Below are 17821 nucleotides of genomic sequence, written 5' to 3' on the forward strand. Positions count from 1 at the left end.
ATTACTCTTTAGTGTTAATCACTTTTTACTACTTTGTAGTATCATTGCCAATATGACTTTCACGTATAATGCTACTTTCTTACGTTTCAACTTTTAATATTTTTATAGTTTACTTACTTATACTAAATGTATCTTACTTTAATTGTTATCCTGTTAGGCACTGGGGTAATGTGGTGGTGTGTTTTTTGTGTGTGTGTGTGTGTGTGTGTGTGTGTGTGTGTGTGTGTGTGTGTGTGTGTGTGAGAGAGAGAGAGAGATGATATATAAAATATTTTTTTTCCATTACTCTTGTTTATGATGATATTATATGCCATAGCTACTTCCATGGATTAAAGTTTTCCGTCGTGTGACGGATTTCCGTCAACTGAACTCTCCCAAGGCCAAATGTGAGGTCGGTGCTGATCCGAGGAGAATTAAAATGACGGGTGGTTGGGTAGAGACTGGGTTATAACACTGATGTGTTGCAACACCATCAACTATCAGCAGGGTTTATTTAACTTTTTTGTTTTTGAGCCATGCTTTGTGTCGTTCATTTCCTATGTTTGATCATGTTTAAACGTTCGCTGTCTACAGTGCGGCATTAAAAAAACCATGCGCTGTCAAAATTGGCAAAATACATTCCCATGTGCTTGGCGTGCTTGTGTCTGACCATTTCTGTTTTGTATTAAATTAAATCTTGCCAAAATGACTTAGTTCAAACTTGGGCATATAGAAATAGAGCATGTAAAAAAAAAACGAAAAAATAAACCCCGGAAAGCCCGCTCCTCTGCTTCAGCCAGACTTGCAGACCCGACGGTGCAATGCTTGCAGACTGTCAGAAGTAATTAGACCTAAATTTATAGCTAACAAATCAGCAGACGCCCCAACAATTATTATTTTCGTTAGGCCAATGTGTAAGGTATGTTAGAACCGTGCCTTATAGCCTACGTTATATCACAATTTAAAGGACGTTTGAGGAGTTGGAGGCTGCGAGCGCAGTGATGCTCCGACATGCGCTAAACTTTATTCCCTGAAAATCATACACCAGCGTTCAATGCCCCAAACAGTCAAAATTTCTAGAAGACTACGGTTAAATAATAATCATAGCCTACTAAGTTAAATTACATCAAAACATCTGTTTCTGGCCTATGAAATGATGGAGGAAAATGAGAACGAATGCAAAGTAGATAGCAGCCAACTTCATGCGATCTTTTAGGTAACTTAACACTCGTGTTGGCCACAATATTTCTCTTAATAAAATCTTGAATTGTTTTTGAAGTCGTATTCAACACAAAGTAAGGTCAAACCCCAATTTTAATTTAAGCGAAGATCCAAACTTTTTTCTATATTGACGTCGAGCATAGAGGAGCATGTCATTCTGCTTTCGGTTTCGGCAGCATGGATGCGCTTTACATGAAAGAAGGCACTGATGTGTCTGCCATCGATAAAGGTGTAAAAAACAAGTGGAGGTGGGCTTGGCTGTACGAAATAGGTGAAAACGGAAAGTCATTTAGTTCATGGTGCAAAAAACTAAACATTCCAGGCGCTTGCATTTGTGTGGTTTGCCACAAAAAAATAATATACGGAAGCAATGGAAAGAAAGTGCAATAAATTGAATATCTTAATCCATTAATTAATTGATGATAAAGTTATCAGTTCTAAGCAGGGCTTTGAACCGGTTCAAGGAACGAAAACGAAAACCGGGAACTTTTTCTATTTCACATGGAACAGAAACGAAACCAGAAACTTTATTATTTTTTTATGTTCCGGAACAGAAACGCTTATTAAAAATAATGGTAACCGGTTAATACCGGTTTTTATTTCGTTCCTCAAAGTTTCCGTAGCCTACAAATAAAAAAGTCATTCTTCTCCTGCGCAAGTTTCTATGACCCGCTGGGGTTCAGTTCCTGTGTGACGTTCGCTGACTGAATGTAGAGAGCGGGAGGGTGGACTACTATCACGCCTCCACATCTTAAATAAGAGGTAAATATTGCAGTCTATCGTTATTCAAAAACGTCAATTTCAAACACGATATCAATATATTTGTCCACGTTAATGAGAGGCTCGCGAACATTAAATGACGTTAACCTCTGTTAGCCTGTCAATGCATACAGGGCTTTCCACTAAGGCTCATACTAGCCAGCCATGACAAATAAGTAGCCAGCCGGGGGGGGTGTTAAACACAAAATAAACTCTGCCGAGTGCGTGCGCGCACACTACTGCCTCCGCCGAGTGCGCGCACGCGCACACCGCATGTCGGGGCCGCGGATCAGCGAAGTCGGCGGGGAATTTGTGGTTATTATCGGTACAAACAGCGCGAATCACAATTTAAATGAGTGCGGTTCAGTTTGACATTGTCAGTCCGTTAGATAAACATTTAATTTTATTAAAATCGAAAATTAATATTTAGAACCTGTGGGCTACAAAAATAATAGTCATTAAAGTAGCCGGCTGGACTTAATTGTGTGCCGGCTGTATGGCCGGCAGCCGGCGCTTGTGGAAAGCCCTCTATAGGGCCTGACTAGCCTTTGGTAACACACTAAATGAATTATCTTTCATTTTTGGCACTTTTTCTGTTTGTGTAGATGGGAAGACATACTGAGAATCCAAATCGCCAACATTTGAAATAATAATTGTTTTGAATTATTTCTTGTCTTATTTAATGAAGGTTGTAATAGAATTAGCCTACATTTGGCTTAAGCTGGATGAGACAGAGACATCATTTTATAGCCATTTGTTAAACAGCTGACAGGGAACGTAATTAACCGTTCCGGGAACGAAATTTTTTTTGTTCTAACCGGTTCGGGAACGTCTATTTAATGGTGGAACCCAAAACCGGAAACGTTAAAATTCCGTTTCTGTTCGGAACGAACCAATAGGAAAAAAATTCTGGTTCAAAGCCCTGGTAATCCATGTACTTCCGATAAAATCGTGCACTCTGATTGGTTCCTTGGCAGGCAGCATTTTCCTGTAATGCCCGTAGGCGATTCTGAACTTTCTTTCCAAGACACTGGCTTTCAATGTTGCAAAAAACAAAATGACAATAAAAGATTAATTGGGAATCAAAAATGGCTGAAACACAAAAGATAACCGAGTCGCTGAGTTATTCAAGAAATGAACAACGAAGAGCGTTCAGAAACCGCTAACAAATTCAGTTTTGAAACCACGAGCCGTTTATTCTGCATGCGTGACTCAACTATGTTATAAGTATGACATGACCTGAAAGCAATGCCATGCCTCATTATAGCGACCGTCTATTTTAATCTTAGAAATAAAAAAGCCATATAATAAACTCCTTATTAACCTCGCTTGCTCGGTTTTTATAGGAAAATGTCAGACCTCGGTCTTGACAGTACGGACTGTACAAAAAGATCTTGCACTCAGTTAATAAGCAGTTTGTAATTTTTAAGCAGCCTGCGGTACAAGAATTTCCTTGGGAATGAATAAAGTTCTGTCTTATCATAAATAACCTCATATTGAAACCGTCCAATCAGCTTTTCACAAAATGTTACTTAGAATCGACTCAAAGGTATTTGATGTAAACACAGGACTCAAATAGTGATGTGTTTTCTTACACACACAAAAAAAACCCCTCACTAGTTATGTAAATATATTTCAATTTGATGAATAATATTTTTGCGGGGCGGCACGGTGGTGTAGTGGTTAGCGCTGTCACCTCATAGCAAGAAGGTCCTGGTTCGAGCCCCGTGGCCGGCGAGGGCCTTTCTGTGCGGAGTTTGCATGTTCTCCCCGTGTCCGCGTGGGTTTCCTCCGGGTGCTCCGGTTTCCCCCACAGTCCAAAGACATGCAGGTTAGGTTAACTGGTGACTCTAAATTGACCGTAGGTGTGAATGTGAGTGTGAATGGTTGTCTGTGTCTATGTGTCAGCCCTGTGATGACCTGGCGACTTGTCCAGGGTGTACCCCGCCTTTCGCCCGTAGTCAGCTGGGATAGGCTCCAGCTTGCCTGCGACCCTGTAGAACAGGATAAAGCGGCTACAGAGAATGAGATGAGATATTTTAGCTCTTATCTATAAATGTACACGGAGTGCAGAATTATTAGGCAAGTTGTATTTTTGAGGATTAGTTTTATTATTGAACAACAACTATGTTCTCAATCAAACAAAAAGACTCATAAATATCAAAGCTGAATATGTATGGAAGTTAGAGTGGGGTGTTTTTAGTTTTGGCCATTTTAGGAGAATATGTATGTGTTCAGGTAACTTTCACTGTGCAGAATTATTAGGCAACTTAATAAAAAACAAATATGTAGCCATTTCACTTATTTATTTTCACCAGGTACACTGATATGACAACTCCAGATTTGCAAATAAACATATCTGACATTCAAACACAAAACAAAAACAAATCAGTGACCAATATAGCCACCCTTCTTCATGAGGACACTCAAAAGCCTTCCATCCATAGATTCTGTCAATTTCTTTATCTGTTCACGACCAACATTGTGTGCAGCAGCAACCACGGCCTCCCAGACGCTGTTCAGAGAGGTGTACTGTTTTCCCTCTTTGTAGACCTCACGTTTTATAATGGACCACAGGTTCTCTATGGGGTTTAGGTCAGGTGAACAAGGGGGCCATGTCATTATTTTTTCACCTTTCAGACCTTTACTGGCTGGCCATGCAGTGGAGTATTTGGACGCATGAGATGGAGCGTTATCCTGCATGAAAATCATGTTCTTCTTGAAAGATGCTGACTTTTTCCTATACCACTGCTTGAAGAAGGTTTCTTCCAGGAACTGGCAGTAGGTCTGGGAGTTGAGTTTGAGTCCATCCTCAACTCGAAAAGGTCCAACAAGCTCGTCTTTGATGATACCAGCCCATAGCAGTACTCCACCTCCACCTTGCTGGCGTCTGAGTCGGAGTGGAGCTCTGTGCCCATTACTGATCCAGCCACAGGCCCATTCATCTGGCCCATCAAGAGTCACTCTCATCTCATCAGACCACAGCACCTTAGAAAAATCAGTCTTAAGATATTTCTTGGCCCAGTCTTGACGTTTTATCTTGTGTGCCTTACTCAGTGGTGGTCGTTTTTCAGCCTTCCTTACCTTGGCCATGTCCCTCAGTATTGCACACCTTGTACTCTTTGACACTCCAGGAATGTTGCAACTCTGGAATATGGTAGAACTGGATGCTAATGGCTGCTTGTTAGCTTCACGCTTGATTTTCCGCAGATCATGTGCAGTTATTTTGCGCCTTTTTTTTCCCCACACGCTTCTTTCGACCCTGTTGACTATTTGCAATGAAACGCTTGATTGTTCGGTGATCACGTTTCAACATCTTCACAATTTCAAGAGTGCTGCATCCGTCTGCAAGACATCTCACAATTTTATACTTTTCAAAGTCTGTCAGATCTCTCTTCTGACCCATTTTGCCAGAGGAAAAGAGGTTGCCTAATAATTATGCACACCTGATATAGGGTGTTGATGTCATTAGACCACACCCCCTCTCATTACACAGATGCACAGCACCTGATATACTTAATTGGTAGTAGGCTTTCAAGCCTAAACAGCTTGGAGTGGGACAACATGCATTAAAAGGATGTTGTGGTCAAAATACTCACTTGCCTAATAATTTTGCACTCAGTGTATATTGATGGCTGGCTGTAGGACCACCATGGTGCACCAGAGTATCAGACAAGCCCTGTCTCTACCCTCACTCTTATTTATTTATTTATTTATTTATTTAATTTTTTGTCCAGGCTGTGCATTTGCTCAGTTCAAAACAAAAGAGGCAGCAGAGAAATGTCTAACAGCAGCACAGACGGAATCAGAGGTGAGTCCAGATGAGTGTGTGTGTGTGAAGGTTTTCTCTCAGCCTTGTAGTTTCCTGTGCTTTGTTCTGGCTCCGTGTCCGATTCGTGCTGTGTGTGTTGCAGGCTGGCGGTGTGAGGGTGGATGGGAGGAAGCTGAACATCGTGCTGGCAGTGAGCAGAGAGGACGCTTCCAAACTGAAGAGCAAGAGAGTGAAAACTCACAAAGGCTCCAGGAACCTCTACCTCGCCAGAGAGGGCTGTAAGTGCAGCCAAGAACATGGCTCGGAGTCTGGGAAAGTGGTTTTAACTGTAAAGCCAAGAGCGTGCTACAATTTTACAGTCTTACCACCAGTTCTATTAAATCTTATAAATAAGCAAATTATAGGTCAAATGCTAAAAGGGACTGTAAGAGCATGATTCAATATTTAAACCAGAAAAACATAACATTTGTGTTGAGAGAATGCAAGGAAATGAAAAAGGGCTATAATGAACTAGAATGAAGAAACTGGGGTTTTGAAAGATGTTATCCAACTACTGTCACTAAAAATGTGTTCCAAAGCTGCACCTTTTTCAAAATTGTTACCCTGGCATAACCTTTTTTTTTTTCCTCTGCCCCTCCCCCTAGAAATTTTTGAAATTTACATGCCTTCTGGTGCATTCTCGGCTAATAAATTACTCACCATTTCCCTGTAAAATACTTGCAACATCTGTATGAAATTTCCCTCCAGATGTGTGTGCTTGGCTTTCTCAGTTCCCCTCTGTAGTACGCTGCCTGGCTCTGTAACATGACTACATCCGCTACAGTGTGGTCACGTGGTCCGGCTCAGCCAATCAGAGCGCAAGAATCGATCAACAAATATGATGTTGCTTCTGGTCGTACTAGACCTGAATCGAAGACAATTTCTTGGTGGAATAATTGGATTTGCAGTGAAGACGATATAAATCGCTTGAACGTTGAAAGGCAAGGTTTTTTTTTTTTTTTTTCCTCTCCCTGGGATCAAGTAGCCGGCGCAGACCGTCTGTGTAGGCGGAGAAAATCGCCGGTTGCCGGCGCTTGTGGAACGTCTCTGAAGAGCAATAATAAAATGTATTGGAAACTCCCTAAACTCTCAGACCTGTTGGTGGGTCTCATAACTACGTATAGTTTATATTGGTTTCACTGTAAACTGGAAGAGCACTCGGAGAGCGCAGCTCTCCACCAAGGACAACAGCCGACTCTTCTATGGTGTGCAAATCTGCATCCGCAAAACCACTTATGTCTGGAAGTATTTCCAAAACTATTAGAACTATGTGAATGTGGATTGAGATTATGGAGTCATCGTATTTCTACATTGGCTATGTTTTGTTACTATTGAACTTTACTGCCATCTACTGGATTATAAGATGTATGGCTTTGTTGAGTGCAGACTTCCGCTAAGGCCAAATGCTGTATCTCGCTACATTCGTGAAAGTGAAAATTCGTGGATCTGCCCCGTGACTTTGATCGGCTTCAAAATGTAAAAGGTTCTTCCATGGCCCGAGCTCCACCCTTCCACCAAGTTTCATGAAAATCGGGTTGGTGGGTTGTGCGCAGGGCGGCACGGTGGTGTAGTGGTTAGCGCTGTCGCCTCACAGCAAGAAGGTCCTGGGTTCGAGCCCCGGGGCCGGCAAGGGCCTTTCTGTGTGGAGTTTGCATGTTCTCCCCGTGTCCGCGTGGGTTTCCTCTGGGTGCTCCGGTTTCCCCCACAGTCCAAAGACATGCAGGTTAGGTTAACTGGTGACTCTAAATTGACCGTAGGTGTGAATGTGAGTGTGAATGGTTGTCTGTGTCTATGTGTCAGCCCTGTGATGACCTGGCGACTTGTCCAGGGTGTACCCTGCCTTTCGCCCATAGTCAGCTGGGATAGGCTCCAGCTTGCCTGCGACCCTGTAGAAGGATAAAGCGGCTAGAGATAATGAGATGAGATGAGATGAGATGAGGTTGTGCGCAATCCTGCTTGAAGTCAGACAAACAAAATGCACTAAAAACATGACCCTCATCACGGAGGTAACAATGAATCATGCATAGGAGTTATTGAATAATATGCTTTAAAATATACAGCTGAGTAATCTTCTGTACAAAGAAACTGTTTTCACTCTTTGATGCTTTGATACACTCTCTGTGTGTGTGTGTAAGGAAAAGCAGATTTAACCTCAATATTTCTGATACACCTCACATTTTTATTTCTTCACTTCCACATTTTGATTTCCTCTTTTTACCTCTTCCTGTATCCAGTGATCCGTGCTGGAACCAAAGCAGCAGAAGGCGTTTCTGACTCTGATATGGCCAAGAGGGCGAGGGTAGGTCAGCCGGCACAGCCAAGTGCACTCACCTTACCTTGACGTTTTCCTTGTGACTTCCTGGATAGTTTGATTTTAATTTCAAAGCTAAAACTCTAAAGCTGTAGCATGTTAGAGGCTGTGTAAGGTCTGTTCTTATTTAGTGAGCTAGTGCTGTGTGTGTCTAGTTTGCAGAGCTGAAGAAGGCAAAGCTGAAGGACGTGAACGTGTTTGTGTCTCAAACGCGGCTGTGTGTTCACAACCTTCCCAAAAATGTGGACCGCAAGCATCTCTTTAAACTCTGTCTATCCGCCGCAGGGAGAGGAAAAGGTGTCCGTATCAAGGAGGTAACAAGTCCCAACACACACACACAGAGACACCTACCTAAGCAAAAATAAGTCTGAATAAGCGGGTCTTAATTAATGGGTCATGGTTTTTGGATTTTTTTTTTTTCCCTTTTGAAGGGGACATATGAAAAACTCAGTTCTATTTCGTTTCTACTGACCGCCAGAGGCGGTGCTTTCAGCACATGGATATCCATCACACGAACGTGCAGGTCGAGTAATAGTAACAACAAAGTCACGTGTGACCTGGGTGACGTCACCCCGTGACCCCGGCATAAAAGACCGGTAAACCCAGGAAGTGACCTCTTACATCTTCTCGCGTTTGCAGGTTGCGAGTTGGATTGAAATTTGGACAAAGCGCTGTGGTAGTTTCGTTACCCGTAGGGTTGGGGCTGTGCTTACGCACCCTCCAAGAAACTGCGCTAAGTCCACCAACTCTTTTCTTCTTGTCGTTATATTCGTATTGATTTATTACTCCGTAAGCTGAGCGCTCTCGCTCGGTGGAGTTAGCTGATTAGCCCTCCGGGGCGGTGTCCTCACCGCTGGAGGCCGGCTTGTTTTCGCTTCAGGTAAGCGGGTTTCATTTATTTAAATTAAGCGGCGTTCCTCTCGCCGCTGTTTATCAGTTCTGCGGCGCTCGGCGCCTACCCTTGTTAATATTATTAACCACCTTGTTTTGTGTAGCCTCGCCGCCGGCCTGTTCACAGGCCGGCTGTCTTGTGTGTTGTATTCGTATTGATTTATTACTCCGTTAAGCTGAGCGCTCACGCTCGGTGGAGTTAGCTGATTAGCCCTCCGGGGCGGTGTCCTCACCGCTGGAGGCCGGCTTGTCCTCATTCAGGTAAGCGGTTTTCATTCATTTAATTTAAAGCGGTGTTTCTCGCCGCTGTTTATCAGTTCTGTGGCGCACTGCGCCTATCTTTGTTAATATTATTAACCGCCTTATTTTGTGTAGCCTTGTCTCCGGCCTGCTTACAGGCCGGCGGTCTTGTGTGTTGTATTGGTTGTTACTCCATTAAGCTGAGCGCTCTCGCTCGGTGGAGTTAGCTGATTAGCCCTCCGGGGCGGTGTCCTCACCGCTGGAGGCCGGCTTGTCCTCATTCAGGTAAGCGGTTTTCATTCATTTAATTTAAAGCGGTGTTCCTCGCCGCTGTTTATCAGTTCTGTGGCGCACTGCGCCTATCTTTGTTAATATTATTAACCGCCTTATATTGTGTAGCCTTGTCTCCGGCCTGCTCACAGGCCGGCGGTCTTGTGGGTTGTATTCGTATTGTTACTCCGTTAAGCTGAGCGCTCTCGCTCGGTGGAGTTAGCTGACTAGCCCTCCGGGGCGGTGTCCTCGCCACTGGAGGCTGGCTTGTTGTCGCCCAGGTAAGCGGTTTTCATTCATCTAAATTAAAACGGTGTTTCTCGCCGCTGCTTATCAGTGCTGTGGCGCACGGCGCCTATCCTTGTTAATATTCCCGACCACGGGTGTGTTCGCCCGGTCGTTTTTCATTACCGCCTGATTGTTTATTTTGGGCTGCTTACTTGGGGGTGTTCTCGCCCTATTTTTTAAGTTCCCCTCTGCCAGCCAGGCGTCATGGACCTCTTCTCTCGCTGCGCCAACTGCCGGTCCCCCTCGAACCGGAGGACGGCCACCGCGAGTGCCCCTCATGCCTGGGTATTGATCACCTGCGGCAGGGGCTAACGGACATGGCCTGCGCAGACTGCATGTGCCTGAGCGTGGCTGCGCGGACCGCCAGGCTGGCTCGGCTGGATTCTCCGTCTGACATCCCCCGGGCCTCGGGGGGACAGGACACGGTGTCGGCTGCAGCAGCGGGGCCCAGCAAGCGCCGTGGGCTCCCCCACACGTCTTCGCTTCTAAGGCGAAAAAGAAGCGCTCGGGCGATTTGGCTCAGAAGGTGGAGGTGATGTCCACCGAGCTGGAGGAGATGAAGGCCCTGCTGGCGAATCTTCAGCCTCCGCCACAGGGGGCAGTGTTCCCGCAGCCACCCCTTCTGCCTGGCAGCCCGACTGTTCACCATCACCACCGCTTCTGTCACCGGCCGTTGATGCACGCGGCCTGGATGAACTGTCGATCCGGGCTTCGGAGAGCTTTGACTGCGGTGGGTCCGATGGTCACGGCTCCACCTCTCCGGCCGGTTCCCAGACCACCAGCCATGGCACCGTGGCAGCGTCGGAAGGCGGATGCTCATCCATCCAGCCAACGCTGAGGGCTGCATTGGCCCGTCTGGGGTTGGACACGCCCCGGTGGCCCAGCATCAGAGCGCTTCCTTCAGAGGTCCCACATAGCCTTCCTCGTTGTCTGTTCCGCCCTCGGCTTCATACATCGAGGAGTTACAGAGGTGTTGGGCGGACCCTAGATGCCTTCCCACCTCCCTAGTGACTGCAGGGCCCTGGCGGCAATGCAGGACACCCCTACCTATGGCCTCCTGCAGATGCCCAACATTGAGAAGCGGCTTTCATTCATTTAAATTAAAGCGGTGTTTCTCACCGCTGTTTATCAGTTCTGTGGCGCACAGTGCCTATCCTTGTTAATATTATCAACCGCTTGTTTTGTGTAGCCTTGTCTCCGGCCTGCTCACGGGCCGGCTGTCTTGTGTGTTTTATTCGTATTGTTTGTTACTCCGTTAAGCTGAGCGCTCTCGCTCGGTGGAGTTAGCTGACTAGCCCCCCGAGGCGTGTCCTCGCTGCTGGAGGCCGGTTTGTTGTCGCTCAGATAAGCGGTTTTCATTCATTTAAATTAAAGCAGTGTTTCTCGCCGCTGTTTATCAGTTCTGTAGCGCACGGCGCCATCCTTGTTAATATTCCCGACCACGGGTGTGTTCGCCCGGTCGTTTATTTTTTATTTCCGCCTGATAGTTTATTTTGGGCTACTTACTTGGAGCGTTCTCGCCCTATTTAAGTTCCCTTCTGCCAGCCAGGTGTCATGGACCCCCAGACGCTGGAGGGGACGAGCGCGGCATCACGGGAGCTGTGTGACGCGGCTCCAGGCCTTTGCCTACTCGTCGCGGGAACTGGGCCGGCTGATGTCGTATCTCACCCTCGGCCGCCAGCAGATATGGCGGGCACAGTCCCCTCTGGCCGAGCCCGACCGGCGTGTGCTGCACTCTCTCCCTGTTGTCCCCGGGGAGCTGTTTGGCGAAGCCACTCAGCAAGCCCTGGATCGGAGTGCCCAGGTCATCTAGGCGTAACAGCAGTTCGCTGGCCCCCGCCAGGCCCACCACCATGGCAATGCTGCCCAGTCCTTCAGGGGGCCTACACCGACTCTGTCTCGGCCACGCACCCGCCAGGAGACCAGACGGGTTGATGACTTTCACCGCCCCACCACCTCCCGGACCCGCGGTGCCGCCCCCTACACCCAGTCCACTCCTCGTCGCCCCATGGTGACCGACGGGGGCGCTCTGGACGGCGCTGACATCAGCGCGCCGGCGGTCGGCCGCTTTTCCAGCGAACAGCTCCAAAGCTGGAGAGCGTTGACCCCTGGGTGCTGGTGACCCTCACCGAGGGTTACCGCACCCAGTTCTGCCGCCGTCCACCACGTTTCATGGGGTCAAACACACCACCGTGAGCCATCCGGGGAAGTCCCTCGTCCCCCGGCAGGAAATCGCCACCCTCCTGGAGAAAGGAGCAGTCTCTCCCGTCGACAGGCAGAGACAGCAAGGTGGGTTCTACTCCAGGTATTTTCTGGTTCCGAAGGACGGCGGTATCCGCCCGATCCTCGACCTGAGGTCCCTCAATTCCCACTTGAGGACCATGAGATTCCGCATGCTGCGTACAGTGGATGTCTTACACCACATCCAGGCGGGCGACTGGTTTGTCACCTTCGACCTGAAAGACGCCTACTTCCATGCTCCCATTGTGCCACACCACAGGCAGTTCCTGCGGTTTGCCTTCGAGGGCCAGGCTTTCGAGTTCAATGTTCTGCCCTTTGGGATATCGCTGGCACCCCGTGTGTTCACCGGCTGTGCGGCATCGGCACTACTTCAGGCAAGGGGTTTGCGTGTCCTGCCTTACCTGGACGACTGGCTTGTCTGTTCACGGTCAGCAGCTCAGGCCCGCACCAACATTGCGACTGTGCTCTCGCATGTCGTAGAGCTGGGGCTCAGGGTGAATTACAAGAAGAGCTCGCTGGTGCCCAGCCAGGAGACGACTTTCTTGGGCATGCACCTGGATTCGAGGTCGTTGATGGTAACTCCCTCCCAGACCAGGATCCACAACATCCGCCTACTGCTTGGCTGCTTCGGACGGGGTAGGTCACTCGCCCTGAAGACCTTTCAGCGCCTGCTGGGCATGCTTACGGCAGCCTCCTCTCTGGTCCCGCTGGGACTTCTGGACTTACGCCGCTTCAGAGGTGGTTCAACGGTCTCCACCTCCACCCGGTGCTGCACGGGCGCAGCACATCAACGTGCTGGAGCTACGGGCTGTGTTCCTCGGCCTACAGCACTTCCTCCCAGGCCTGACCGGCAGACACGTTCTGGTGCGGACGGACAACGCCACGGTAGTGTACTACATCAACCACCAGGGAGGCACAAAGTCCCTCCAGTGCTTGGAAGTGGCTGGCCAACTTCTGCGGTGGGCCCATCGACATCTCTTGAGCCTGCGTGCCATGTACTTGCCAGGCACTGCCAACAGGGCAGCAGATCTGCTGTCCCGCCGGGACCCCGATCCCGGAGAATGGAGACTCAACCCAGCGGTGGTTCTCGCCATCTGGGAACGTTTTGGCAGGGCAGAGGTGGACCTCTTTGCCTGCCAGGAGTCGACACACTGCCCTCTGTGGTTCAGCCTCCACGGCCCCAGTCCCCTGGGCCAGGATGCGCTGGCGCATGCTTGGCCGAGGCAACTGCTGTATGCCTCCCCCCCTCTGCTGCTGATCGTGCCAACCCTACACAGGGTTGCGATGGACCACCACGGGCTGCTGCTTGTCGCCCCCCCGGTGGCCGGGCCGAGTGTGGTTCCCAAGTTGCTGCAACTTCTGAACGGCGACCCCTGGTGCCTGCCAGTGAGGACTGACCTGCTATCACAGCTGGGAGGGCAGATCTGGTACCCGGATCCAGCCCGTCTGCAGCTCTGGGTATGGCCGCTGAAGGGCCGGACCCCCTGCAAGGTCCTTGTGAGCCGGCAGTGGTCAACACCATTGCAAGCTCTCGGGCACCCCCCACCAATGCCCTCTATGCCAACAGATGGAGGCTTTTCTCCAACTGGTGCTTAACTCAGGGGGAGGAGCCTACATGCTGCCCCCTGCCGACCATTCGACTGTTCCGCCAGTCTCTGCTTGATAAGGGTCTTACCCCTGCCACCATCAAGGTCTATGCAGCTGCCATCCCTGCTCAGCATGCCAGAGTTGGGGGAAGGACCGTGGGGTCCCACGCCTTGGTGGCACGTTTCTTGAAGGGTGCTCTCCGGTTGAGACCCCCCCGACGGAGCCGGGTACCCACATGGGACCTTCATTGGTGCTGCAGGCTCTCTGCGACGCACCGTTCTGAGCCCCTGCTCACGGCAGACATTTCATGGCTCTCCCTGAAGACTGCTTTTCTTCTGGCCATTACATCGACGAGGCGCGTCGGGGAACTACACGCGCTGTCAGTCAGTGGGGAGTGCCTGCAGTGGCACTCCGGCGACAGTGGGGTCACCCTGTGGCCTAACCCCTCTTTCCTCCCGAAGACCCTCTCTGCTACCTTCGTCAACCAGCCCCTTAGCCTTGCGGCGTTCGAGGCGGGCCATGGTGAGAGGTCGGAACTTTTGTGCCCAGTTCGCGCCCTCAGGGTGTACGTGTCGCGTACAGAGGGCTTCCGTAGGAGTGACGCCCTGTTTCTGTGCCACACAGGACCAACGAGGGGTCTGGCGCTCTCTAAGCAGAGGCTATCCAAGTGGATAGTCGAGGCCATATTACATGCCTACAGGCACAGTGGCTTCCCGATTCCTCCGGCTGTCAGGGCGCACTCTGCACGGGGCGTGGTGGCCTCATGGGCATCACTGAAGGGCGTGCCCCTTTCAGACATATGCAGCGCAGCCTCCTGGGCTTCCAGCTGCACCTTCACCAGGTTTTACCGTCTTAATGTCGTCCCACATAATCCTGTGGCGACGGCTGTCATTCCAGGCCCGTCGCAGCAGCACTGGGTACGGGTAGGCACTCCTCATGACCTGGTTGGTATTAGTCATCCATGTGCTGAAAGCACCGCCTCTGGCGGTCAGTAGAAACGAAATAGAACGAGGGTTATGTATATAACCGCGGTTCTATGAGTTTCGGATGACCGCCAGAGCTTGGCAGTCACTCGGAGTGTACACGAGAAGATTTGCCAAGAGGTCACTTCCTGGGTTTACCGGTCTTTTATGCCGGGGTCACGGGGTGACGTCACCCAGGTCACACGTGACTTTGTTGTTACTATTACTCGACCTGCACGTTCGTGTGATGGATATCCATGTGCTGAAAGCACCGCCTCTGGCGGTCATCCGAAACTCATAGAACCGCGGTTATATACATAACCCTCGTTTTCAGTGCTTGTGCACATACAGTTGGGTATCTAGAGTCTACCAACCCACAAACTCTGAAATAATGCAACCCAGTCAGTTTCTTTTGGGCTGCCTGTTTGAAGCAAGCTTTTACCATGCTTATACACACTTTTTTTTTTTTGTTTGTTTATTTTGTTAAACACTGGCCTCAAATGGCAAAGTATATTAGTGTTTATTCTATCCACATACACTGGATATGAGCAGTTGTGCGCTCCGATTGGCTACTAGGCTATCAGCTCATATACCGTGAGTAGAGAAAAACAAAATGACGGCGCATGTTGCTGAACCAACCGAGGACGAAATAAAAGACTACTTGAAAACAAAACGGCAAAAGAAAAAAGCAACAAATTGTGGAATGAAAGTATTTCATGGTAAGAGCGTATCTTCTTTTGCCGTGGGTGGCACGGTGGTGTAGTGGTTAGCACTGTCACCTCACAGCAAGAAGGTTCTGGGTTTGAGCCCAGTGGCCGGCAGGGGCCTTTCTGTGTGGAGTTTGCATGTTCTCCCCGTGTCTGTGTGGGTTTCCTCCAGGTGCTCCGGTTTCCCCCACAGTCCAAAGACATGCAGTTAGGTTGACATGGGGCAGCCTTGGGCTGAAGTGCCCTTGAGCAAGGTACCTGACCCCTGACTGCTCCCCGGGCGCTCTAGTGCGGCTGGCCACTGCTCTGGGTGTGTGTGCGCATGTGTTCACTGCTTCAGATGGGTTAAATGGAGAGGATGAATTTCACTGTGCTTGCAGTGTGCATGTGACAAATAAAGGTTTCTTCTTCTTTTTTTTCCCCCAAGAATTATTATTATTATTGCATTTTTCACAAATTGCTACTGTCATTTCGCCAGTTCGTTTACATCCAAAGCGGAAATGATTTTGTCGGACGTTTTGTATAAAGTTACAACCCCGATTCCAAAAAAGTTGGGACAAAGTACAAATTGTAAATAAAAACGGAGTGCAATAATTTACAAATCTCAAAAACTGATATTGTATTCACAATAGAACATAGACAACATATCAAATGTCGAAAGTGAGACGTTTTGAAATTTCATGCCAAATATTGGCTCATTTGAAATTTCATGACAGCAACACATCTCAAAAAAGTTGGGACAGGGGCAATAAGAGGCTGGAAAAGTTAAAGGTACAAAAAAGGAACAGCCGGAGGACCAAATTGCAACTCATTAGGTCAATTGGCAATAGGTCATTAACATGACTGGGTATAAAAAGAGCATCTTGGAGTGGCAGTGGCTCTCGGAAGTAAAGATGGGAAGAGGATCACCAATCCCCCTAATTCTGCGCCGACAAATAGTGGAGCAATATCAGAAAGGAGTTCGACAGTGTAAAATTGCAAAGAGTTTGAACGTATCATCTACAGTGCATAATATCATATAAAGACGTGGCACCACCAATGCAGCGTACTTACTGTTTATAGTGCTGGGAAGTGTTTAATTATAGTGCCCTTTATATTACAGACTACACGTCAGTGACTCAGCATGACCGAACGTCAAATTAGTTCTGGTGTTGTGGTTTGTACAATAGATGAGACAGTGGGTTAAACTCCACTGACTCGCTGCTGGTGGAGAGTGATTTTTTTTCTTTTGACATCTTTTTTTTTTGACATTCATTTCAGTTCAAGTTGGCTATTGTGTGTTGATGTGAAAAAGTGGAAGGAAAATACAAGTGCACAGATATATTAACTCGTGCAATATATCATGACGCTTCACTAACATTGCAAATATAGAAAACATTTGGAAAAGCGTTCGCCTTTTATCTGGAGACTGCGAGTTCGAATCACAAACATGCCACAGGAGCTCGAGACCAAAATTGGCTGTACTCTCAAGGAAGGGGGGGAGAAGTGATGAACTCTCTCTCCCCTATCAATCACAAGTGACACTAGCCAATCATGGGCAGTCTGTGTGCGCTCATGCATATGGCTGTGGGCGGATAGTGCTTTCCTCCGAGTGTCTGACTCCACCCCTGATGTTGTCTGAGCAGCTGTTCGAAAAGATGTAGTTGGCTGGATTCATGAGGGAAGCCATGGCCTAATGGTTAGAGAAGTCGCTTTGAGACCAAAAGGTCGCTGGGTTGATTCCCTGGACCAGCAGGAATGGCTGAAATGCCCTTGAGCAAGGCACCTAACCCCCAACTGCTCCCCAGGCTGCTCTGGGTATGTTGTACATCGCTCTGAATAAGAGCGCCTGCATGTAAATGCCTGTAATATATGTGCCTTAGAGGAAGCATGTGATCCTGGTTGGTATCGGTCATGTGATAAGGATAGCTGATTAGTGGGTGGGAATCGGCTATGACCAAATTAGGGAGAAAATCTGGGACAAATCTCCCCCCAAAAAATTCCACACAACACCACAGGATTGGAAAGCATTCCTTTAAAATAAAGTCCAGCAGCAGAATTACAGTAGATTGCACGGTTTCCTTGCATCAACACTAGATGGCAGTATTGCGTTGACCTGATGCTGGAATTGATCTGATCATGTTTGTGACATTTGTTAAAAATTTTTGTTGTCCTAATCAAACTTTCTGCATTAAGGACCTCTACTGTTGTCCTTCTGTCTCTCTTTTAGTGTCGCGTGATGTATGACAGGAAGCCGGTGCGCGGCGAGCCGATGGGTCACTCCTTAGGTTACGGCTTTGTGGAGTTTCAGGAGCACGAACACGCCCTCCAAGCCCTGCGTCACCTTAACAACAACCCCGACATCTTCACGGCCAACAAGGTCAGTCCCTTGACAAAGGTCACAGAAGGGCATTCTGTGTTCCGTACAATTGAGTGCAAAAGTTTGCGTTCCCCAGGGTTTTAAATGTACCGATAGTTTAGTGACAGCAACAGAAACAATGTGAAGTCTGATGCAACAAACTGAAGGCGGCAAAATCAGCAGAAAAATATATTTTTTAAAAAGCTACGCTATGAA

General features: G+C 48.2%; 1 protein-coding gene across 1 annotated transcript in view; it reads left to right on the plus strand.

Moving 5' to 3' along the window:
* Window positions 1-17821, plus strand: part of rbm28 (RNA binding motif protein 28) — a 74782-nt gene that overhangs the window by 32706 nt on the left and 24255 nt on the right. Inside the window, exons 11-15 of the mRNA XM_060923622.1 lie at window positions 5697-5770; window positions 5874-6009; window positions 8005-8069; window positions 8237-8395; window positions 17477-17626. Of these exons, the coding sequence (XP_060779605.1) occupies window positions 5697-5770; window positions 5874-6009; window positions 8005-8069; window positions 8237-8395; window positions 17477-17626 (584 nt within the window). The remainder of the gene's footprint in view (window positions 1-5696; window positions 5771-5873; window positions 6010-8004; window positions 8070-8236; window positions 8396-17476; window positions 17627-17821) is intronic.

The sequence above is a fragment of the Neoarius graeffei genome, chromosome 6 (assembly GCF_027579695.1).
Source record: "Neoarius graeffei isolate fNeoGra1 chromosome 6, fNeoGra1.pri, whole genome shotgun sequence".
In the NCBI taxonomy this organism is placed as follows: Eukaryota; Metazoa; Chordata; class Actinopteri; order Siluriformes; family Ariidae; genus Neoarius; species Neoarius graeffei.